Source organism: Gopherus evgoodei, chromosome 4 (genome assembly GCF_007399415.2).
Source record: "Gopherus evgoodei ecotype Sinaloan lineage chromosome 4, rGopEvg1_v1.p, whole genome shotgun sequence".
NCBI classification, from domain to species: Eukaryota; Metazoa; Chordata; order Testudines; family Testudinidae; genus Gopherus; species Gopherus evgoodei.
The window spans coordinates 78,994,504-79,020,258 of record NC_044325.1 but is presented as its reverse complement, the minus strand read 5'-3'; the positions used below and the strand labels follow the sequence as shown (position 1 = coordinate 79,020,258).

Sequence of the window (25,755 nt, the reverse complement as noted above, 5' to 3'; positions counted from 1 at the left end):
TTGCGCTAGGGCAGGGTGAGGGTGAAAGTGACCAGATCAGAAATGTTGTTGATGCAGAATGAAGGGCGAAAACTAAATGAGCTTCAACAGTGGGGAAAAGACAGTTTGGGCCTCAGTCCTTCAACGGGAGCCTGGGGTTCTGCACAAGCCTCTGGGGCTACCTACATGGATTCTATTCCATGCTCTGGAGCTTAGAGGTTAAAAAATCCTTCAGTTTTTATTAGGGAAAGGAGCTTTTACTAACTCTGGGCAGGTGGGGGTTGCATTGTTTTTTTGTGGAAGAGGGGGTTAAAATGTGGGTGGTTTTTTTTTAACTTTGACAGTGTCTCTCTAAAACATACACGAAACTGGAGAAACTTTCAAGGGCCTAAGTTCCCCCCCGTGACTCTGGCCAATGTGGCAGGTAGCCTTGTTGCAGCAAATTAAAAACCCACGCAGGGAACATATGCCTAATCCAGCGGTTCTCAGACTGTGGGGTGAGACCCCAAAGTGGGTCATGACCCTGTTTTAATGGGGTCACCAGGGCTGCATTAGACATGCTGGGGCCCAGGTTCTGAAGCTGAAGCCCGAGCACCACTGCCCAGGGCTGGGGCTGAAGCCAAACCCTGAGCCCCAACACTTGGGACCAAAGTCCAAGCCCTACTGCTTCAGCCCTGGGCAGCGGGGCAAAGGTTACAGTGCCCTACCCCAACCCAGAGCTGAAGCCCTTAGGCTTTGCCCCATCCCCCGGGGCAGGCAGGCTCTGGCTTCAGTCCCTTCTCCTGGGGTTGTGTAGTAATTTTTGTTGTTTGAAGCAGGTTGCAATGAAATTTGAGAACTGCTGGCTGATCATTAAGTTAATCTTCTACCCTGAGGCACAGCTCCTGCTTATCCTTGGCTGACATAGACTCACATGGACTTCTGGATATGTGCATGTCCCAATTGCTGAGTGTGGGGGAAAGATTCGCTTAGAATTCTACTGACCCCAAAGACTTTTGAGGAAAAAGAGACAGAAGTATTAGTGTCACTTAATCTAATAAATACATATGAATGTTAGATCTAATATAGCTGTATTATTTATATAGGGCACAGCAGTGTGCTAGGCAGTACATAAATTATAATAATATATACACATATCCAGAAACCTGAATTTTGGAAGTAGTTTCTTTGGAGATATTCCAAACCATTGTGAAACAAGACTCTGAAAAGAACCCTTAATACTCTCAAATGAACTGACTTCCTAGCACCCAGAGACAAGGAGGTGTGGTAATGTCTTTCACTGAACCAATTTCTGTTGGAGAGAAAGACAAGTCTCTCTCTCTAACAGACGTTGGCCCAATGAAAGAACCTCACCCACGTTGTCTCTTCAATAGCCTGGAACTGACATGGCTACAATAGCACTCCCTATTGTCCTTAACATGTTAGGCCAAGTTCATCCTGATTGAATGCTCTGGAAGTTACTGGATTTACACGTGGGATGAAATGAGCCTCCACATCACATGGGATAGCCAGGTCCACCCATGCTTTTGTGAAAAGAGAGAGGTGAAGCTATCATGCAGCTTCTCTTTCTCGTAAGCCAAGGTGCCAAAGCCAGCTGCCCCTAGCCAATGCTGTTTAACATCAACACTTGAGGCATGTGCATGTGTTACATATGCTGACAGAATTACCCTGTGCTGTTTCTAGTGCTGCTTCAAGTATGCATGGCTTTATCTGAGACTATCCCTGGCACTGCAGACTCAATGGAAAGGTTGGAAAGAACGTGGCCTCACAGGAAAACTCACCCAAAGGTTTACAGTTTAACTTTGAATAGTTAATACAGCCCCGGGTACCAGGAAGCAAATAGGAACTACAGTAAGAAATACCATTGACTCAAAGGAAACAGAGCCCGGGGAGGTTCTACCTGTCTGCACCCTGCTGACCAGCATTTCAGAGGACGCAGACTACTGCATGCTGTTCAGTAGGAGGATGGTGGTGAAATGACAAGGGATCATTCCGTACATGCAGCCGCTGTCCTGGAATCAGTGTGTACGTGGAGGATTCCACAACACGTGAAAGCCAGCAAGCAGGGGGCGCATGCTAGCGCTTGAGTTGTGATTCAAGGGAATCTTGCTTCTGCTATGAAGACCAACAGACCCATGCTGGGCAGGGCCCACATAGCAGCTGCACTTATACAGTTGCTAGCTGTCGGTAAATGCCAGTAACTGCTGACCCGATAAACATCTTTTAAAAAGATGGAAGATTAAAGGCCTGCCATGCCCTCCCTGCTGTGGACCTGTGCTTACAAACCAACTAACACCAGCTTTTTCCTAGAAGGGGCAAAGGAACCTTAGCTTATTAGGTGTTAATCCCCTCTGAGCACCTAAGAGGCAGAGGAGGGGCACTGGGAAGCTCCTATCTCCCTTAATGAGCTTGAATGGAGGTGAGTGAAGTAGGGTGTAGCTGATAGGCTTAGCCTGTAACTTGAAGCTTTTCCAGCAATGGTGGTACTTAGCTCTAGCCCGGAGGTGTGCTGTAGGAAAAGACATAACATCCCTTTCCCCAGCCTCCCTTGGCGTCTCTGCAAGTCTTTGCTTCAGCTAAGCTTGTGCAACACCAAGAGGAACTGGGGCAGGAGTCAATGGGGGTAATTTCTCTTTCTTTTGGGCCAAGATTCTCCCCCTAGCTCTATTGCAAACTCAAATCCCTAGTTGTGACTCCTGCTAAGAGGCCAAAAGTGATGGCCCTGCGCCCACCCCAGCAGGTGCCTCCTTGCTGGTGCCAGGCATCACCCCTGCAGCTGTTGTCTATATGGAACAGAATAAAATGGATTAGAAATGACACTTCAATACATGGGTGGAGGGAGGGGGAAACCAACTGAAAATGATGGGTGGCTGATTGGAAAGTCTGATCTGGTGTCAGAAAAGGCACGGGGGGCGGGGGGTAAAATGCCCTGGTTATTGGGAAACGCAAGCATGACAGTGAAAGGGAAATACCACCTGTTAAAAGAAAACCCAAGTCTAGCTGGGATAGGAGCGACTCCGCCACTTCCTCTTATCCTGCTTGAGCACAGGAAGCTGGGAGCTCCCTGTGTGTACGTTTGAAACACGCCACTTACAGTAAAGTACGTGTTCGCTGTACCTAGGATAGCTAAAAGTGCTGCATTCGGCTCCCCAAGGAGGCAATGGCTGTCTTGAGTCCAAGCGGATGGTGGGTTTTTTTGGTTGTCCCCATTTGTTCTGTCAGTGTCTTGAGGGCGTTGGCTGCAGCCCTGTCATGTCGCCCAGGAGATGGCAGCACTGTGCTCCTTTGCCTTCATCCTCAGGGCCGCGATGCTGGAGGTTTTGCGATCAGGCTCGCCGCTCAGCTCGTAGCCGTTGATGCCCGGGCTGATCCCAGCGGTGCCAAAGATGCTGCCCATGTGAGTCTGTCCCACGTGGCTGCCAGGGCCGGAGACACTCAGGAACTCGGACACGCCGCCAGCTGCATGGGGGTGAGCATGGGGGGACATGCAGGAGGGCACTGTGTCACAGGGGACCACGCAGGCGGGGACGGGGGAGGCAGCACCATTGTTGCCAATCCAGGATGGATTCTGGATCTGGGGGAGGAAAAGAAAGCTCAGTGGAAGAACTGGAATAGCACAGGGAGGAACAGTCCTGGCTTCTATCACCCCATGCCCTGCTTACCCGTGGGCCTCAACCCTGACCCACAGGGGCCCCTTGTAGTGGGGAGAGGGACAGTCAGGGTCTGTAGCTCAGTCAATCCTCAGTCTCCCAGATGAGACCATTAGCAAGGGAGCCAGCTAATGCGAGCTGTGCTGTGGACACCTGGCCACCAGAATCTGGCCTGAAAACCATCAGCCCATTTCACAAGGGCCCCAGACAGCCACTGCATGAGAACAACTTGCAGCCTGTGCCAACCCAGCCTAGATTTGAATAAAGAACTAGAGGGGAAATGCTCCGTGTCTATTTCTAGTCCCCACAGCCCTTCATTTTAAATTCCACTTAATGCAGCTTGACATAATATACTGGGTACAGCCAGAAAATTGCTCCCATGAGCCCCTTATGTACTGAGCACCTGCTGAGAATTGGAATGGTTAGCTTGAAAGAACATGTGAGCTACAGGAATAAAAGAGCTAAGAGCACAAGCAACATCGGCAGCCCTCTGGGGTCTGGCAGCTGCTGTTCCTGGGTTGGTTATGAGGACTTGGGACTGTTAATCCTGTTGGCCAGGTAATAGGGTTGAAAGAAGGCCCGTTAGCCACAAACTTGGTGTACGTAACCAACGAGCAAGGGAAAGGTGTAAGAGTAGAGGGGAAGAAATCTTAAATCCGATTCTATGTCAAGGAAAGTTTTCCAGAAAGAAAGGGTGTGTGTGTCTGGAGGCATACAAAGCATCCTCGAGCAAGGAGACTCATGAGTGAGTGCCATATTAGCCCCCAAACCACCTGAGATGAAGTTGGGCCATGCTGTTTTGCTCAGTGAATAAGGAATGAAAATGTGTTTAACCCTTTGGATACCAGCTAATCCTAAAATGCTTTACACCATGGGGATGGGTTTCTGGGTTTTGGGAGAGGCTGCTGAAGAGGAGGGAACAGGAAGCACTGAGTGATCATCCTGAAGGACTAAGCCTGCTTCTGAGACAGTTCCCTCCTGATTCCACAGTTGCTGGGTCTGCCCTACCCAGGGAAGCAGCAGAGCCCAAGAAGTTAAGCCAGGTACTTCCTGCCATGGAAGCCAGAAGCAGTCCTGTGTTGAAGGTGTGGCTGGTGAGGGAGAAAAGGCAGCTGGGGAGAAGGTGGTAAGGAGCAACATTTATCAGCTGTCTAAGGTGCAGGCTAAGGAGATGAGAGGGGATCATGTTGTGGCACTAGGCAGGTGGTTTGTAGGGAGAGTTTGGAGATGGGATCTGAGTCAACTCTCCTTCCACACTTCACCTGAGAAATTTGATAGACACGTGTTCAAGTTAAAACGGCAATATGACAAGAGCTCTGATCAGCAACGAAATACAGAGGAATCTGATCTATTGGCATCAAGTCCATTCCAAACAGGCTGGTTGGTGTAAGTGCTCAGTCAAGTCATCCATGCACACTAAGTGCTCAGTCAAGTCATCCACCAGGTGTGGCACGGAGATGTGCTAATAATGCTGACTCAGTAGCTGTTCTCCTCTTTTATCACCACCTGGATCTTCCCTGGCCTCTTCCCTCTTCTGACTTCCACAGAAATTTCCTTATGAATTGACTAATTAACTTACCCTAGCTAGGGAGAGAAGCTTTCCTTTTTGTAACAGAGGCATGAAATGATCAAAATGAAAGGGAGTAGAGGCTGTGTTCATATGTCCAGAGATTTTGTTCAAATTAAACAGGGGGGTCAAATTAACCAATGAATTGGTTAAGTGGAAGGCTCGGTAGACTTCAGATTGTAGCTACATAAATCAGTAAGACTCAGCAAGTCAAGGGAAAGAACAATGATATCCTGAGCATTTGCTAGCAGGCTCATAGTTTTCAGAGGATTTCCCCAGTGGAACTGACCCCAGTCTCAGAATTGGCTACTACTAGGTGCTATACACTAGGTTCATCAGGCAGCAGATCATTGTGCCTTTACTTTGCTGCCAAGGCTTGAGTGTAGGGTATCTACCCTGTAACAAAGACTGACACCACAAATGCCTAAAGCAGCACAAAGGGGTCAATTTCCTGCCCTGCTTTAGATGTTAGCAAGGTCACTACTTGAGGCCAAGGAAAGCAGAACCTAGAATGCTGGTTTATACAGGGAAAAATGTTTGAGGTCATTCTTATGTCCCAGCATATTGCGAGCACTCTAAAACAAATCACACAGCTTCCATAGGAAGGTAGATGATGGTGAGTTGTTTGCACTGTCTGGGCATCCTCAGTGTACCCAATAGATCCCCAAAGTCCCTTCCCAATATGCACTGGGCTCCTGCTGAAACCTGCAATGGGTTCACTGAGAGAGGCTTCTTTGACTGTTCCACAGTCCTGGGCAGGATACAGAAAGGCCATCATCAGGATATTACGTTCACCTTTAAGTCAAGGCCTTTACAAGGCACATCGCTTCTGGGGGGATTCATTAGTAATTGGTATGACAGATTATGTTTAGCAATTGCGAAATCTGGACCAGAAATAACTGCTGAAAGACAGCAGGCCACATTTAGACCCAACGGAAAAGCGAGTGCAGCTCCACTGATGTCAGTGGACTAGCACCCATTCACACTAAGTCTGACCCTAATCTTGAGAGGCATTGACTCTAGGATAGGATAGGGCTGCAGATGGGACTCAGGAGATCAGGCTTCTGCCTCTAACCTACTGTGTGATATTGAGCAAGCCATTTCACCTCTCTTTGCCTATGCTTCCCTGCACACTCTCTTTGCCTTGTCTATTTAGACCAGAGGCAGGCAAACTTTTTGGCCTGAGGGCCACATTAGCCTTCCATACACTTTCGGAAACCCGGTTAGCGAAGGCTGTGCCTCCCCAAACAGCCAAGCATGGCCCAGCCCCCACCCCCAATCCAACCCCTCCTGCTTCTCAGCCCCTGATGGCTCCCCTGGGACTCCTGCCCCATCCAACCCCCACTCTCCCCTGACAGCCCCTGGAACCCCTGCTCCTGACTGCCCCCCACCACCCCATCCAACCCCCCCCCTCATTCCTGACTGCCCCCTACCCCCAGGACCCCTGCCTCATCCAATCACCCCTTCTCCCTGACTGCCCCTGAGCCCCTACCCCTACCCGACTGCCCCCCTGCCCCATCCAACCCCCCCCATTCCTGACTACCCCCCTTGGATCCCTGCCCCCATTCAACCCCCCTATTCCCCACCCTCTGACCACTCTGACCCCTAGCCACACCCCCGCCCCCTGACCACCACTCTGAACTCCCCGCCCTCTACCCACCTCCTCCCCCTGCTCCCTTACTGCACTGCCTGGAGCACTGGTGGCTGGTGGTGCTACAGCAGCGCTGCCCAGACCGCCAGGACAGGCAGCCGCTGCCTGGCTGGAGCCAGCCATGCCGCCACGCAGCACAGAGACCAGGTCAGACTGGGCTCTGCAGCTGCACTGCCCCGGGAGCTCACAACCCCGCCGCCCAGAGCATTGCGCCGGTGGCAGAGCAAACTGAGGCTGCGGGGGAAGGTGGAACCTCAGGGCAGGGGCCAAGTGCTAATCTCCTGGGGTAGGAGCTCAGGGGGTCCTGTGGGCCGGATGTGGCCCACGGGCAGTAGTTTGCCCACCTCTGATTTAGACTGTAAGTGCTTCAGATTAGATATTGTCTCTTGCTGTGTGTCTATTCAGTTTCTTGCAATGATGTTGTAGCCATATTAGACCCAGGATATTACAGAGATAAGGTGGGAGAGAGAATATCTTTTATTGGGCCCACTTCTGTTGGTGAAAGAGACAAACTTTTGAGCTACACTAAGCCCTTCTTCAGGTCTGGGAAAGCTATGCAGAGTGTCCCAGCTAAATAAAAAGAGGAACAGATTGTTTAGCATAAGTAGTTAACCATAGTCTAAGTGAAAGTGGCTCGTTAACACTCCTGTGGTCACTGGACAGATTGTTGTAATAAGCCATAAATCCGGTGTTTTTATTAAGACCGTGATTTTTAGTGTCTAGCAAAGATATGAAAATGTAGGCTCCCAGGCTCATCTTTTGAAGGTAATGTGCAGGTTTCCTTTGAGGACAAGCATTGAAAGGTCAGATATGGAGTGATCACTTTGTGACAGGTGTGCACTTCTATGTGTTATGCTGAGAGCGTAGTGATTCTCTGATTTTGCGGATGTAATTGTTATTGTGGCATTTAGTGCATTGGATTAGATACACCACATGTTGTGATAGGCATAAGTAGGACCAATGAATCTTGGTAGGTGTGTTGTGGGGGAGTGTTGATCATCATAGCAGTGGAGAAATGTCTGCAAGTTTTGCATCTCTTGTTATAGCAGGGTCTGGTGCCATTTTGAGTTGATGGATCCTGGGCTCTGGAGACCTTGCTTCTGATGATGAGTTTGAAGAAGCTGCGGAATTGTTTGAAGACCAGAAGCATGGGTTCAGGAAAGATTTCTTGCAGAATGTGGTTCCCCTCGAGTATAGTTTGTAATTGTTTAATGATGCCCTGCATGGGTTCCAGTGTGGGGTGATAGGTGACAAAGAGGGATGTGCAGTCAGAGGGGTTTTCTATATGGAAGCAGGTTCTCTTGGGGTATTTGGGTGGCCCATTTCATGATGCGATCTACTTCTCTGGTAGAGTGTCATTTTAAGGTAAGTATTCTGGACTTTCTCCTTGAAGCATATTCTGTGGTATCTGAGGGCCTATTTGTAGATAACACATATCTTGGGGCGGTTACTGGATCTGTGAAGGTAAGGATGGTGATCTGTGGGTTTGTTGTATATAGTTGTCGGTAGGGTTCCATTGCTGAAGCTGATTGTGGTGTCCAGGAAGTTGATGCTGGTGCAGGAGTGTTTGAGAGAGAATTGAACAGATGGGTGGTTGTTGCTGAAGTTGTCGTGGAACTCTGAGGGAGTTGAGGTGTGTCCAGAGGATGACAATATTATTGATGTATCTCAGATATATCATTGATTTCACGGTGCATTTGTCCAGAAATTCTTCCTCAGAGTGGGCCATGAAGAGGTTTGCAGATTGGGGAGCCACCCCAGTACCTATGGCTGTTCCCGTCATTTGAGAGTATATGGTTCCTGACTCAGTTGGGCCCTGACTTTGGTTAGGGCCTCTGGGTGTAATACAAATAGGTAATAAAGTGTTTGCAGCACTCCAGTATACTTGTCGGAGAGACACTGGTGTGGTCTGGTTGCAGTTCTGGGGCAGACCATTTCCCATTTGGTTGGTTAATTTTTGCTTAGCATATGCCAGCTGGTTAGAGAAAAAAAAGGAAACCCCTGCACGTGCCCCCCACTCCCCAGATAGCAAAGTCAGATTCAAGTGTCCGGCCATCTGGGATCCTGAATCTTAATAATAAAACAAAATGATACTGCAGAAGAAGAGCAGGGTTTGGCAGCGGGAAGCCCTTCCTTGGGGAATAGGTGTGTTGAGGAAGGGGGGGATGAGATGAAAGAATGCAACAAGAGAAGATCCAGATGGAGCCAGAGTGTGAAGAGCCCAGCATTCCACAGCTCAGCAGCATCACTGGCTTCTGTTCCACTACTGACCTTTTACCTCCTGCAAAGTACATTTTTTTAGGCTGGGGGAGGAGGTGGTGAGGAGGGAGGGAGGCAATGAAAGTACAAAGGCAGAAGAGTGTTACAAAGTACAGTCTAGTGCTTCCTTTGCTTGAAAGATCCTTTGGTGTCTTTCCGTTGTTTAATAAGGGCCTCTTATTCCTTCCAATCCAAAGGGCAAGCCAACCAAGGGGAAAGGTCGAGTGCTCTTGGCCTTGATGCAGGAAAGCCTGCATGCCATGCTCTCCAGGAAGGCCAACCATGCATCTGACAGCTCAGGTTGGAAGGGAAATCCCAGCAGCTGAGGGGAGCAAAGCTCAGCTTTAAAACATCTGACCTGGCAAACCCCAGGATTTCTTAGATCCTGCATGACAAAGACTGGGTGGCTCCAGGGGACATGCTGTGGCCACCGAACCCAACTACCACTGAGAGTTTGAGTCCTTCCCTTGGCAGCCTTCTGAGAACATGAGAGAGGAAGACCACTGTTTAGCGTGTTGGCTTAGGCGTTGGCAGATGCAGGTTTGATTCTCTGCTCTGTCACAGGCTCCCATTGTGACCTTGGGCATGTCACTCAGAGTGGTATCCAAAGGGGACTTAGGCGTTACAATGGTGAGCGTCATGGCAACTCCACAATCACAGGAACAACACTGTGATCCACAAAGCCAGGTGTAAGTGCCTCAGCCCCCATACGATGAATGGGGAAAGACAGGCGCCTAAGAATGCAATCCACAAATCTCAGCACTAGGTGAGGAGCTGTCTAAGCTAGCCAAGGGGAGATGCTAATTCTGCCTCCCCCTCCCATGGAAGGCAAACTGCAGGGAGATGCCTATCTCTGCTGCCTGGAGTCAAGTGGCTTAGGCACCTAAAACATTTCTTGCGGGAACAAGCTAGGTGTGCTCCACCCAAAATGGCTCACAGAGGGGCCCACCTTCAAGTCCAGTGGTTAGAGCACTCCCTGGTATATGGGAGACCCATGTTCGGTTCCCCCTTGCAGGCACGGGGGGAGAAAGGATTTTAACAGGGGTCTCCCACCTCTCAGGAGAGTGGTCTAACTATTGAGCTATGGGATGGTCTGATGTGAGGGATCCCTCAATCCAGTCTGGTGATAGATAATGAAAAAGTGGTTGGAGCAAGGGGACCGAACCCTGGATCTCCTCCCACCTCCCAGATGGGTGTCCCAACACTGGACTAGGGAGTTGTCTTTTCTCTCTCTGTCTGGCTCAATGACTATTTAAGTATTTATCCATAGTGGAACAATCACTGGGCCAGAGGGAGACAGAGTGTGAGAATAACTCTGGGCTTTGAATGGGACCTGATCTGGCAGGCAGCGTCTGAGCACACCTACTGGATTGGGCCCGGCATGTGCCCTAGGTGGCCAAACATATGTTTTCCCCCAGCTCATGAGTTGCTCCACAGCTTAGGTGGGAAATAGGCATACAGGCACCTAGAGGCAAGCAGCAGTGCACATGCTCAGAGGCAGAAACACAAGCCCCAAAGGAAATTTTACCCTGAAAACTTAGTCACTGAGTGAGTTTAGCCATCTACTGGGCTTGATGGGAATTTTGTGGCTCACAGTGGAGCCAAAATGGGGGCTTAAGTGACTAAAACAGGCCTACTCTTAGCCTCTTGGTGCCTTTGTTCCTTATCGGCAAAAAGGGGGTAATAGCATTTTCCTATCTCACAGAGTGTTCTGAGGGTAAATACATTACCAATTACGAGGTGGTCAGCTGTGCTGAAGGGGGACATACAAGTATCTAGCTAAATGGAGAACCCTTGAGCAGGGTGTTTGGTGTCTCCTCCTGCATGAATATATAAGAAGGCTATGTCTGGTGATATCACAGAGGGACAAGCTTGTCCTGGAAGATTTAAACAGATGAGAAGCCTGCGCCTGATGACTCCTCATAGACTCATAGGTCAGAAGGGACCAATCTGATCATCTAATCTGACCTCCTGCACAAGGCAGGCCACAGAACCCCACCCATCCAATTTTATAACAACCCCTAACCCAGGACAGAGTTATTGAAATCCTCAAAATTGGTTTGAAGACCTCAAGCTGCAGAGAAACCACCAGCAAGCGACCCGTGCCCCACGCTGCAGGGGAAGGCGAAAAACCTCCAGGGCCCCTGCCAATCCGCCCTGGAGGAAAATTCCTTCCCGACCCCAAATATGGCGATCAGCTAAACCCTGAGCATGTGGGCAAGAGTCACCAGCCAGCACCCAAGAAGGATTCAGGCAGGGACTAGTATTAAAAGGGAAGGGACATCTGGGGATTTGTTTAAGGGTGACTTTAAAGGTCCTTTCCCACCTTTTCTAAACCAATTAAATGTTTTCAGGAGCTAAAATATCCAGGGATCAGAACAGAATATAATTTAAGAACTGAATAGAACAGAATTGGAATGAATGGCGTGTGACCAATGAATCATTGTCCATGCTGCTTAGTGTAGGGTTGGTCTTAGTGTCGACCCTAGGGGAGGCTGCAAAGGACAGCCCTATATTAGGGCATGGGAGATCAAGATCAACCTGCCAACTCTTAAGAGCTGGGGAAAGCTGCGTAATGATAATTATCATTTATGTATTGATTTGCATTACGGCAGCATTTTGGGGGAGAGTCCAAGATCAGGAACTGACTGTGCTCCGTGTTGTACAAACACCAGATGGTCCCTGCCCCAGAGAGCTTGCAATCTAGGTTTATGACAGGACGTGACAAGCTGATGGGAAAGATAAATAAAGGGGGGAGCAGGAAGAACAAGGTAACAGCAAGAGGAGCAGAATTAGCCCAGTAGACAGTGGCTTCATTGCACCACTTGCATAGCAGTCATCAGCTGCCAGTGTTTTGTAGGCAGCACCACAGAGGTAAGTCTGAAAGAGGAGAGCGTATAGCTTCAGACTGTGCTATCCCAGACTGTGCCTGAGATGCTCACAGGTCAGTACAGTGTGTGTCTCCGCAGAAGGACCGACTTACTGTGGGAAGCCTGGGAAGCACAAGGGACTATAAGTCAGTGTTGTGTCAGGCATCTGTTGCCCAGATACTAGAAGTGACTCTAGTCTTGGCCCACCTCTTCCCAGGTAGGCCAGCATTGCCCCAGTGCATCACAACCATGGCTAGCCTCAGGGTTTGGGAGGGAACGATTGAAAGAGGCTGAACAGGGAAGTCAAGAGGCCGGAATGGGGCCGGGGACACTCACCTGTGCATAGTTCTCTGCTCGGGTTAGGAGGGGCAGCTCATAGGCTGTTGAGAAGTGGGTGCGAACCTGCTGCATCTGACCAAACCGCTCTCGCTTCCTCCATTTTGCCCGTCGGTTCTGAAACCAAACCTGAGGAGACAAGCACAGATGGCAGAGATCAGAGAGGATGGGAGCATGGAGTGAGTTCAAAGTGCCTCCGGAGAGAGCGGAAGGTAGGAGCTCCCAGAACACCAACCTGGGGGAGACTTTTGCCAGATAACACCTCTTGTGCTGTACCCAGAGTGCTTTGCAGTAGAAGTCCCAAACCTAACTGGGGGCAAGGGACAATTTTCGATTGTAGGCATCTTAAATATGATGCCAAGTGCCCACATGCAGGTGCACAAAGGCCCAAATCCTCAAAGGTATTTAGGCTCCTAACTTCCATTGATTTCAATACAATGGAAGTGGGCCCCAAGTCCCAGTTCTAGCTATCTAGGCACCCACTTGAGCTCCCACATAAGGCAACTGGGTACCCCACTTACTGCTTGCCCTAGAATTCAGTGAATCAGAGTTTCTCGTTTATTTTTGGCTAGATGCAATTTCTTACCTGCTCAGGGCCAGCTCCAGGGTTTTTGCCGCCCCAAGCGGTGGAGGAAAGGGAGAAGAAAAAAAAAAGCGACCATGATCGCCAGCAGCTCTACCACCGCCGCTTCATTCTTCGGCGGCAATACGGCAGCAGGTCCTTCCCTCCAAGAGGGACCGAAGGACCTGCCGCCAAATTGCCGCCGAAGAGCTCGACGTGCCACCCTTTCCCCTTGGCCCCTTGCTGAGCTGGTGCCTGGAGCCGGCCCTGTACCTGCTAAAGTAAAAAGGATGCTGTTGAGACGAATGTCCCTGCATCACTGATAAGCCCCCCCCCCAGATTAGTCAACTGGTAAGAATTTAAAATCTGTTTTTTAATTTGTGTCAATACTCCTTGTGTGTTTTCTTTCAGCACTTTCATCAGCTCAGAGAAGGATTCTAGCCCTGCCATTTTCACTTTCTGTTCAGTTTCACTCCAGGGGTCCCATGGCTGCTGATCCCACTTTCTGACACTCTGGGGAAATTGTAAATTCCCCAACAAATTGTTTTCACAAAAAATAAATGGAAACTTTCCTCTTCCTCTGAGGATCCCAGTCCCTGAGAACTGAGCTTCCTCTCAAGATGAAGAAAAGTGGGAAACACTTCCTAATTCAAGAGGGAAGAGAATCGCTTCTGCATTTACAGAGCTGAGATCTGGGTTCTTCCATTGTTGGATCTTTCTGGTGCAAGGGATTCCTGTGGGAGCTGTAGAAACCCACTGGAAAAATTCCTTGAATGAAAGAAAAAACATAGCTATTTCATATGTCAATCTGGCATCATTTTTACAGTAGGGCAGAGAGATCCAATGGAAATGTTGCTGACCCAGGAGTGAAGAAACTTGGATTCCAGTTCTAGCTCTGCTACTGCCTCTGTGTGACCTTGGTCATGTCCTATCACCTCTCTATAAAGATGATAATCCTGACACACCTCCCCTGTTTGCTTTGTGGGTTCATTCCTATTAGATAAGAAGTGCTGTATAAAAGTTCATATGAGATCAACAGCCCTGCAGTCTCAATTCACAGAGGCCACTCCTGGCAATCTGCACCCAATACAACACTTCAGGGAGCCCCGTCCCACCATGCCACTCCAATTTGGCCCAGCTGCCCCCTCTGTCATGATGGAAGGGCAGCTGGACCAAATTTAAGGGAATGGTGTAGCAACCTGGTGTATGAGGGTCACAGTGCCACTCAGGTTTGGCTCAGCTGCTCCTCCATCGGGGGGTGGCTAGGCCAAATCTGCCAACCTAGCAGCTTCCTTGTTTGCCTATAGCTAGTGCAGCCTCAGTTAATTCATGTACTTATCTACTGAGCAGGTAGCAGTAGTGCCAGCTTTTTCCTTACTACACTGGCTGTGCTGGGCAACCTCTAACAAGCCTCGTTTGGGCCAATTGATGTTTTTGCCCATGACCTCAGCCTAGCCCTAACCAAACCCTCCCTGATTTGGAGAGCCTGGGACATTACTGGGACATGAACATTACTGGGCTGTGTTTGCTTCCCTATTCCTGCCCTACTAGCTCCTTCAGCTGAACTGAATTATCATCCTCTGATCAGCAATGTGGATCCAATGAAGATCTTCAATAAATAGACTATATGTTGGTGCCAAGTTCAGAGCATAGATCTGGACCCCAGGAGATCTTGAGAGTTTTAATCCTGGCTCTGACAATGGGTAACTCTAGGGTCTTGGGTAACTCACTAATCTCTCTTCCTTAGTTTTCTCATTTGTAAAACAACACTTCCTTTCTAAGCTCCATGAAATGTAGTGGGCACTTGCTTCATGCTTAAAAGTGCTCAGTTATTATTATTATCACACATCCCTTATTTTACAGCTGTATATCTATGGAGGTTTAATAAGTACTTAGCTGAAATGTAGTTCTTTGGGTCTTGTCTAGGCAGTGGAAAGTCTCAGACCCCCATTCTGTTCTGACTTTTGCTGGCTGCACATCAGTGTAACTGCACTGACTTCATATTTCCCAAGGCCAGAAGGGACCATTTTGATCATCTGCTCTGATCTCCTGTATGATAGAGACCATTTAACTTCCTCACAATAATTCCTATAGATTTTAGAAAAACAGTCACTCTTGAAAAAGAAAGTGTCAGTGATGGAGAATCCAACACAACCCTTGATAAATTGTTCCAATGGCTCATTACTCCCACTGTTAAAATTTAAAAATTAATGCCTTATATCCAGTCTGAATTTGTCTTGCTTTAACTTCCAGCCATTGGATCATGTTACACCTTTCTCTGCTTGATTGAAGATTGAACAGCCGATTATCAAATATTAGTTGCCCATGTAGATATGTAATCATGTCACCCCTTAACCCTCTCTTTGTTAAGCAAAACAGGTTGAGTTCCTTAAGTCTTTCAGCATAAGGCAGGTTTTCTAATCCCTTAATCATTCTCATGGCTCTCTTCTGAATCCTCTTCAATATATCAACATTCTTCTTGAATTGTGGACACCAAAATGGGACACAGTATTCCAGCAGTGGTCAGAGAGGTAAAATAACTTCTCGACTCCTATTTGAGATTCCTCCGTTTATGCACCCAAGGCTCGCATTAACCCATTTGGCCACAGCATTGCACTGGGAGCTCACGTTCAGCTGATTATCCGCCACAACTTAAATGGAGTCACTCATGATTTACACCTGTAAAGCCAGTTCCCGTGCGTTCAAAGCCTCCTGAAGCTGTGGGTCAGTGAAATGTATCCATCAAGAGCTGCTTTGAAGGGCTCTGACAGATGCATGCCGTCACAAGGGGCTGGAATGTCCAGCTCAGGCTGGTGCATGAAAGGAGCTGCCAGGAGCTACATGGCAGCTCAGGGAGCATTTCACCCTGACCCTTCAGTCAAGTCACAGACGGGCTTGGGGGTGAGAAACAGCTCCATTGCTTATGAGCAGATTTCCTCGCCATGTGGGCTGGGGATGGGTTAGAACCCAGCAGTGTGACAGCAAGGAGCTCACTCACACACGTGCAATGGAGCCTGCTAGCTGCAGCCCTGTCAACTGACATCTTCCCATTTAGGGATAGCCTGCATGCTCTGCAGCAATTAGCAACCCTCCCCACGAGTAGGATTTTTATGGGAAGTAATGAAACCGAAGGGGGCTCCAAAATACACAGAGGTAATGCTGCATATAAAAAATATCCCAATGGAACAGGTTTGGTGCCCCAGGCATCTGTCTGCTTGTGCTAGCACTGGCCCCACCTCTGAGCAGCCCAGCTGGAGGCCAGTCCCAGTGCTGGCCAGCTCCACAGAGCTTTGATCTGCAGATGCAGGCAGTGGTGGTGACCCTGCTACTCCCTATGCTGGGGAGACCATGCTGTGCATAGAAGACGGGTAGCAGCTAGGGAATGTGCTGTGCACTGCACACAAGGCTGGTGAGAACATGTGCCACACACATGTGCCCATCTCAGAGCATGACAAACACTTATAGCTGTCTCATGCAATGTGCACATCCCCCATCCCGCACACCTGAGATCCCCACTGAGACAACAGAGTGCATCATATTCTGGCAACGCTATGCTACCCGGGACTTCCCCAGGCAAGGGAAAGCCTTAAATGTCCTGATATTCTGACTTTAGGTCTCCTTTACATGGCCAGAGCCTAGGACAGCATCTGGCTGCTAATGTGGATAAAACTGAGCATACTGCAGCAACCTTCAGCTTTACAGGAAAACTTCAAAGGGATAACAATAGTGCATAGGGCTCTCTTTTGTTGTTTTTGTTTTGGTTCTTGAAATACCAGAGACATTAAGTCTTTTCAGGGAAACCTCCAGCAAAACTCTGGACGAAGGTCTCACCTATGGAGTGGGAGTTTTCTGAGCGCTTTGTGGGTGGGAGGAAGTGTTTTATTTTTAACACCGAGCTTTCCTCCCGGCTTTTTATTCAGGCATTCAGCTTCAACTAGTGTTAACAAAACCAAATGCTTTATACAATCCTGGTCCCTTTGCTCTGTCATGTTTTAGTTGCATCTTTGCTCTCATAAAACTGTTAGGCCTCCAGTCTTCCACAGAGTCTTCCAGGAAAAACAGGGCAGATAAAACATATAATATAACGCTCAAGCAAAGCAAGAAAACAAATCTTTCCAGGCCTTCTCACTGAATTCTAGAGAAACAGAAAATGGTACAAACCCAATTTTCTTTTCTTAGCAGCATACCTTTAATAGAGAGGAGACTACAGGTCGCAGCATGCAATGTGGCCTATCCACTAGAGTCAGGAGGCAGAACTGTGCACTGAGGTCTGCAACTCCATGCTAATGGTCAGGGTGGGCAGCAGTGTAATGTAGCGTGTTCTTCACCTGCAGGCTGCGTATTGACAAGCCCTGATATAGCACAGGAACAAATCAGCCCTTTAAAATCTATAGACTAGAAAATGTTCTATGGCTCCTGTCATAAACAGATAGCTAAGGGTTAATGTCTCTTTCACTTGTAAAGGGTTAACAGGCAGTGACCTGCAACACCTGACCAGAGGACCAATCAGGAGACAAGATACTTTCAAATCTCGGTGGAGGGAAGCCTCTTTGTGTGTTTTTTGGGTTTGGCTTTGTTCTCTCTGGGCTCTGAGAGTGACCACATGTACCTGCAGGCTCTCTAATCTTCTATTCCAATTTTGTGAGTGCAAATGTAGAAAGGCGGTATAGTCTTTTTATTTGTTTTCCTTTATTTGCAATTGTGTAGTTTGCTGGAAGTATTTTAAATTGTATTTGCTGGGGAAGGCTTCTTTTTAGTTTCTATAAGCTGACAGACCCTGTAACTTTTTACCATCTAAATTGCAGAGATAGACCTTTTATTTTTTCTTTCTTTTTATTAAAAGTTTGCTTGACTTGTCTGACCTGTCAGACCTGTCTGATTTTTTTTCCCCTTGTTGAGGCTCAAGGGAATTGAGTCTGTACTTAACAGGGAAGGAGAAGGGAGGGGAAGGGTCGAATCCTTTTGTTTTAGATTCATGGAGCTTGAATCTGGATTGCCCCTGGGGAAAGGTATCATTCCTCTCTGGGTGGTGATTCAAGGAGTTGAATCACGGTGATCTCCTAGTGTACCCAGGGTGGGAAAGAGCTGGGAGGAAGAAAGGAGGGGGGAAGGGAAATGGTTTATTCCCCTTTGTTGTGAGACTCAAGGAATTTGGGTCTTCGGGCCCCCAGGGAAGGTTTTGGGGGAGACCAGAGTCTATCAGGTGCTCTACTCTAAGTCCTGATTGGCGGCAGCAGTACAGGATCAAAGCTGGTAATTAAGCTTAGGGGAATTCATGCTAGTACCCATATTTTGGATGCTAAGGTCCAGATTTGGGAATTATACTATGACAGCTCCATATACCTCTAGCCTTATAGTGGTACATCAATCCATATACATGGATACATGTTTGGGGGTAGGAGAGGCAGGGACTAGTTTGTAACAAAGAGGTCAGTAACTTCCTCCTTTCCTCCCCTCTGCTGTCCCCCGTTTCAGCTGGCGTTGCCTGGTCTCACACAGTGCGCAAATGCCCTCCCTCCTCACAAAGCTCAGCTGGGTAGTCTGAACGCCCCACTCCCATGCTTACATCCCCCTATGCTTCTGATGCAAACAGAAGTGATGGGCGGTCGGGGGGCTCAGTATAGTTAAAGGAAAGAGGGGCTCGTTCTGCAGAAATGAGATCTGGATTTCAGAGCCAACCCCCACACGCTTCAAAGTTCAGGAGTAGGGCTTGGGGCTGAGGCTGGGGCTGGGGCTGGGCCCAGCTCTAGGGGAAGCTCTTTGGGTTTCTGTCTCCTTGTCTGTGGCTGCATTTCTCTGCCTCTGTCACTGTCCAGCTCCAGCTGTTTCTGTGTTGCAATCCCTCACAAGCTCTCTCTCTCTCATGGTCTCTGCCTCTTGTCTATCTTTCTCTTTCTCACGGTCTCTGTCTCTTTCTCTTCCTCTCTTGCTGCCCTTTTGTCTCTCACGCTCAGGCTCACAGTCTGTCAGTGTCTGTCTGTCTCAGCTCCTCCCTTTTCAAGGCCAGGCTGTCTCCCCTTCCCTTGCTGAGGGCCACAAGCCCTTCACTTTCCAGCCTGCAAGAACAGAGCCAGAATTCATCTTTAAGCGCTGAAACTGGACACCATTTTATCAGTGGCCTGGAATGGGAAATTGGAGCCTGGGATGAGAGAATTGAATAACTTGAGCTTGTTTTCATTTCATGTTTAATTTCCTGCAGGCTTAGCTCAGTCTTTCCGCTCCTTCCACCAGCCTCCCAGGGTTTTATGGGGGAAAAGGGATCAAGATATATTACTTCTTGCTTTGCTTTTCTTTTTTTACCAAGGCAGTGATTTTGCTACAGCAGAGTTTGACATGTCCCCCTTGCTTTCAAGCCTCTGCTGCATCACAGGGTCAACACTGAAAAGATTTTCATTAACAGCCCTGCAATCAGGAGGCCTGCCCTTGGGAGGGGCAGTGGGTTGACATTCCCTGGCGCTGACCCCATGGAGAGATGGCAAACCAGAATCACAGCTACCGTCTGCCAGTGAGAAATATGCTCATGTGTTGGTATCAAGCTGGGGTGCACAGCATGGGGGTTGGGAGGGGCTGCGTATAAGCAATTATGTGGGTATGCCTGGGAGGGGGAGGCGCAGTGGTACATGTGTATACACAAGTATGTACCACTGTGTGTGCGCATGTGCATATATGCATGGAATGGAGACTTCGCAATGGTGTGTGTGTGTGCATGAATCAGATGGGTGGTGGGGTGCAATGATGTCTGTGTGTGCATTTATGCATGAGGACGGGCATTCGACAGAAGATATGAGCACATGTGCACAAGGTGGGAGCTCTGTATGTGTATTTTATGGGGTGCGGTGGAAGATCATGCAGTGGGATCAGTCGAACCTCAAAGGGCCCCCTCGGGATCCTGCCCTGGTCACATAGCCTTCTGCAGCTCTCACACCAAAGAACCAGACCAGATCCATATAAACAAAATTAGGTGGCACTCCAGGAGGAAGCAAGGCAGGGGTCCTGGGCTTGGAGGGAGAGTTGGTAACCTAGGTGCATTGATCCACTAAGTCCTACAGATTTGTCTCAGCCTCTCACACTGTACTGGTTTCAGTGGTAGTTATTTGTGGTGGATACATGCCAAGCTGCAGTGCTGCTCAGGGGGGCTCACCACCCACTTATGGGGGGAGGGGGCAGGAGGGAATGCATAGACATGGCCAGCAACCCACTTAGGGGGAGCAACCTTTTGTGCCTGACTCATTATCCCCATCCTAGCCCTGATCTTTCCTTCTCCTGATTCCCCTGTTTAAAAGTTTGTTACCAAGCATTTACTCCCGATGGGTATTTCCAAGAGGGCCCAGAGACTTCAGCTTCCATGGTTCTATAGTTCTGTAACTTCCTTCTGACTCCACTGAGGACCTCCATGGCCCAGGATAATTGAAAAGAGAAAAGAAAAGGCTAGGCTGTACATAAACAAAGCTGTGCTAGAGGTTGCATGCCTTCCTGCCTTTGTTTACATGTAGCATGTAAGGGCAGGACTAGTTTGTTGAGCGCTCACTTTTATAAAGGTGCCCCTGTAACTGCAGCAACCTTGGCGTACATTGGTATTGTCAACTGCTAAGGTCACTGCAATTTGGGCCATGCCATATCTCAGCTAGCTGGCTCCTTTAAACAGGGAGTGAGAAAAGGAACAGCATGCTGCACCTCAGGGGAAACTCAGCTTTATTGCCTGTAGACACCAGCTGTGGAGATTAGAATCCGAAGCAGGCAGAAAAGTGGCCTCTTCAGCATCTGGAAAGAGGCCAAGTTGTGGAATGATTTCCAAAGACACTCCATTCCAGAGCTCTGCAGACAGAGCCCACTGTGCCGGGTCTGCTGCTGGGGTGAGTTCTTCTCCAGGTGCCTGGCTCCCAATCGGGTATTTCACTAGCAAAGTTTGAGCTGGGGAGAGGTTTGGAAAGAACCAGAGCAATCGCTTGTCCATCTGGGCTCTGTCTCTGCTACAACCTAGTGCTTTGGGGACTGCTTAGTTCTGGAGGGAGACCAGCTTGGCCAGAGGGAAGGCAGTTCCAGGACCAGGCCAGGCTTTTACTGAGGCAATTCACAGCACAGACCACCTCATCTCCTCCCCACCAGGCTAGGGAGGAGAAAGGTCTGGCTTTTGGTTCACCTATTACAATATCTGCTCCTTAGGGACCATAAAGCTCCCTGTTGGAGTCTCAGGTTCAGTTATGGGCCAGCCACGCATTCACACACTACAGGTTAGAGCCTCAGGAAACAAACTTTCAACAAAGTCAATGGAGCTATGGTGACTGGAAGCCACCAGGAAAGGGGGCTCATCTGGCAGGTGAAATCCATTCAGGTATGTTGCAACCATTTGGCAGGTGAAAAAAATACTGTGGTGCAGACTCAGGTAACTTGCTGTGTGTTCTACTAGGTTTTCTCTTGCTTCTTGTAGCTTGAGCTTCCTTAGGTAAAGGACTCTAGTGGCCTTGGCCACTTGCTCCATCTCCACAGATCACTGCCCATTCTCAGGACGTTTTCTGTCACCTTCAGTTCTGTAGGCCACCTTTTTCTGGCACAGGTCTTAAGTGAAGGGGCAGCAGCAGGGCAAAGCTGGACAGTTTTGGCGCATATGATTAACAATCTGGTCACTCCGTTGTATCAAAACCCAGGTCTGCAGACAACAGACACAAATATTAGCTAAGTCTCTCACACATGAGCCAGGCCTAGCACTCCGGTCCTTTGGCTCCAAAATACAAGCTTCTGTCACTGTAGAGGTGAGGTAGTGCTCAATTGGTTACCAGCAGTGCCAGGCCCCCTAACTTGTCTGTGGGCCAGACTCTAGAGGGGAATATTCATTCACTCAAACACGCACAGCGCCAGACTCACTGCAGCCTTGTACTCTGTGTTGTCATTGCCACCACTAGGGCAAAGTGTACAATACTATCACTCACTTTTCACAAGTGTGAATAATAATGAAACATGCAAGGCCATGGAAGATCAGGTACCAAATCCTCTCTTCTACACCCCCTTGAGCACCCCTGGAGAAGCTAAAATGCATGAACCAGACTCTCTGGGATGAGCATGAGGAGGAGACTCCCCCATCCCACTACCACTGACATAGCATTGCCATTCCTAAGCAAAAGAAGTCAGTCTGTGCCATGCGTGATCAGTAAACCTGAGACTGTACTCTGACTTTCGGAAGAAACCATCAGCATTTGCGATGTGTCCCCAAGAAATAGCCACTTCCTGGGATCTCTTCTATGCAAGCACCGATGAAGCCTCAGCTTACAATTGTATGAGACCTGGCAGCTTTGCAGCCCGGGGTTGTTGTTGGACTCTCCTGTTCTTTTGGAGGTGGCAGCCATGACTTCTTGCCCCAAAACAATAGGCTTCCTGCATTGTCTCTGAGCCTGCTCAGCCAACCAGGCAGCAAAACCCATTTCAATTATGTCTCTGCATTCTCTGTTTAGACTCCCTGGCATGGCAGGTCATGATGACCTCTGCCTCCCGCACCTTGCCGGCAATGGGATGTGGCATGAGAAAGGTTGGTGCCACGGTGGCTAGTGAGCCGATGTCCCCATCTGATTCTTTTGGAGCAAAATAATTGACATGAGAGCTTTGCTGGAGTAACTATCACTGAAGACTACCTGCTGCCTTGTTGCTTGCCAAACTGCTCCATTAGCTCAAGGAACCTCTGTGAACCTCAGAGGATACTAATCCAAAGCAAAGAAGTCTGCACTAACGTCAGGCAGGAATAAGGTCCCCCTGCATCTTGGTCTATTGCTGCCCATTGCCTAAGAGAAGAGCATGAGTCTGTGGCATGGACTTTAGGTGCAGTCCTGTAGGCTGTAAGTTTAAGTGGAATTAGGGGTGAGGTTCTAGGCAACCTCAGCTAAGATGTAACATTGCAATACAAAGCCATATTCCAGATCTAACAAGCCTCAGTGAATTTTAAGACTCATTATCTTGCTGCCTGGAAGGTTCTTGGTTCACACACTGAAGACCCCACTGCCCCCATCCACCCCAAAGCTTCCCCCATTACCTGTACTCGGGCCTCAGTGAGATCAGTCCTCATGGCTAGCTGCTCCCTGGCATAGACATCTGGGTAGTGGGTTTTCTGGAAGACTTTCTCCAGCTCCTCCAGCTGGTAGCTGGTGAAGGTGGTGCGGTTCCGCCGCTTCTTGCCCTTGTTGCTCTCCGAGTCGGTCTTGTCCATGGGGCTGGGGAGGTCAGTGCTGGCCCTGTCCTGGGGCACCTTCACCCCGGCCTCCTTCACACTGAGGTAGCTGCCATCCATTCCCGCAGGTTCGGAGCTTGACTGTAACTCAGCCTCTCCCAAGGAGCTCTCTTTCCCTGTTTGCATGAGAGAGAGGGGGAAACAGGGTTGGAGGGAGAGAGAGAAAGAAAAGAATGTAAAGCCCAGGACTAATGAATCAGTCTGAACAGGAGTCACTCCAGTAGGAAAAAGAAAAAACTCGAACAGAGAGAGCAAAGGTCAGATGGGTGATGAGGTAGGAGGGAATATTAGAAATGGGGTGAGGGAAGGAACAGAGACCAATGGGAGAATGGGGCCCTGAGAAAGGAGAGGGATAGGAGGAGAGAGACAGAGCTGTGGGGGTTGGATTAGAGCTAAAATGTGAGAGGGCTGGGAGATGAATGGGAAGAGGGGCAGAGAGAGGGGGATTCTTTTTCTGGCACAAGGGAAGATTAATAACACTAATTTATATTCAGTTGGAATTTTGCAACTCTGGTAATAATGCCCTGGATGTAACCCATGGCAGAAAGTGAGACTGATGCCACCAGGTGGCAGAAGAAGACCGAGACCTCCCATGAGTCCATAGGAGGAGGAGGGGTAAGAATTCCACCCTCTCAGAATATCCCTGGAAAGAATGGAAGCAAATTGGGCCTCTCCCACCCAGTTCTGGTTGGAGTTTTGGAAACCTGTTTCAATGTGAAATTCAAAGCCAAATGTGTGAGGCCTGGAGGAGCCCCCTCCATAGAGTGGAAGCAGAGGCAGGTTCCTGCAGCTGTCTACAAAGAGAAACTGTTGAGATTTACACATATTGAGCACCAAACCAACCCAAGTCTCCTTGCCTTTGCTGATTTCCAGAGGATTGACTGTCACTAGACCTCAGCTTCAGGGTGGAACTTCCCCAGGATTTGGCGGGTCTCAGTATCTGGTCTGTGGGGGTCAAACTTGACTCTAATTGTGTTTTCTTTAAAGTTCAGATGATATTTATTATGCCAGTGAAGGCTGATCAAAGTAATATCACCCTCCACAGACCTGTGTGTCCATCATAGACTCCTGTGTACCAAAAAGGGTAACAGCGTATGGAATGGTTATCATTTCCAGTTTAGACGAGTGCAATCTGCTCCCTTCTATGGGAATAGGTCATCTGAACTAAATCTCTCTATGATGCATGTATGGCCATTACCGTGTTATCTGAGCATCTCACAATCTTCAGTGTATTCACCCTCACAGCACCCCATGTTCCATTCTAAACAGGGAGAACTGAAGCATAGCAAGGCAGAGAGATTTGAGCAAGGCTATGTAGGAAGTTAATAGCAGAGCAAGGGACTGAAACTGGACATCCCAGTCAGCAGCCTAACTTCTGAACTATGTTTCTTTTCCTGGTGAATACAGGTTGCTAGAAAAAACAACTGCAAATGGTAGCTACATATTATGTTCAATAGGCCCTGTTCCCCTGTCATGTACACCCATATAGCTTCATTGGCATCAGGAGAACCACTCTGATTTACACCAATGAAAATAAGAGGGGAAACAGGCCCACTGTGTTTTGTTAGGGCTTCAATAAATTTTGGAAGAGAGGCAGAAGAACAAAACATAGCAATCACTGAAGAAAGTGATAAGATAATGGAACCACAGGAACCTCCCCCCATTCGAGTATTACCTAGTCAGTTTACAGCCTCAGGGAAACAAGGGGAATCCAATTGCTGCTTCCCATCAGAGTGTCCCCAGCAATTAATAATTAACCAAGTGACATATCAAAATAGTAGAGTGAAGAAAGGATAATAATTTTATTGATACTGTGTGTTAAATTTCTGTCTCAACCCCTATCCTGAAGGCTAGAACCTCTTTGGGGCTTCTTTAAAAACATACCTCGAGTTATGTACAGAAAATAAAAATTATGTTTTATTTCTTTAAATGCAAGATAAAAGGAAGGCTCTTATTGACAATCTTTTCACTGGAGATGAATTGTTCCTTTACTTTCTCTCCCCAACTGTCATGTAATGTCCCTGTCAGCTGTTAAACAGCTACCGTGTTCCACACGAGAGGTGGCTGACTTTCAGTGGTGGGTGAGGTGATCTCTATACAGTTAATGGCTTTGGGATCCTGTGAGATGGAAGGCACCATGGTTAAATAATGGGAATTAGGAAGACCCACTTGCTAATCTCAGTTCCGCTAGCAACTGCCTCTGGAACCTTGGACAATTAATTTAACCTCTCTTCACAATGCCCAGCTGTAAAATGGGAACACTACAGTACACATCTGTTTAAATGTTTGAGGATTAATCAGTGAACAGTTGTAAAGAACTGTGAACACAAGATGTGCTATGTAATTGCTAGGTGATTAATTGAACACCCTACAGCATGTACAATATAGGGCAGGTATCTCTCATATTATAATTGACCATAACATGCCAGACACACTTGAGGGGCTGTGTAAAATAATAAATTATATGTATGTAAGAGAAAGAATAATAATAAATCTCTTATTGCTCTCATCAACAGTCATTATACACACACACACACATATTTCTCCAACCTAACATTTCATTCCACAGCAACCAGACCCCACTGCTAGGGTAGGAAGTGTGGGGTGTAAATTCAGCCTGGCTGTGCTGATGACCCTCTCTCAACACATTAAGTGTGAATCATACACA

The 25,755-nt window shown here is 48.3% G+C and overlaps 1 protein-coding gene across 1 annotated transcript in view; it reads right to left on the bottom strand.

The window, feature by feature from the left end:
• Positions 1-1,305: 1,305 nt before the first annotated feature.
• ALX4 (ALX homeobox 4) overlaps positions 1,306-25,755 on the bottom strand; it is a 75,587-nt gene continuing 51,137 nt past the window's right edge. The window contains exons 2-4 of the mRNA XM_030559993.1: positions 22,893-23,203; positions 12,313-12,441; positions 1,306-3,553 (exon numbers count right to left, since the gene is read on the bottom strand). Of these exons, the coding sequence (XP_030415853.1) occupies positions 3,230-3,553; positions 12,313-12,441; positions 22,893-23,203 (764 nt within the window). The 3' untranslated portion in view covers positions 1,306-3,229. The remainder of the gene's footprint in view (positions 3,554-12,312; positions 12,442-22,892; positions 23,204-25,755) is intronic.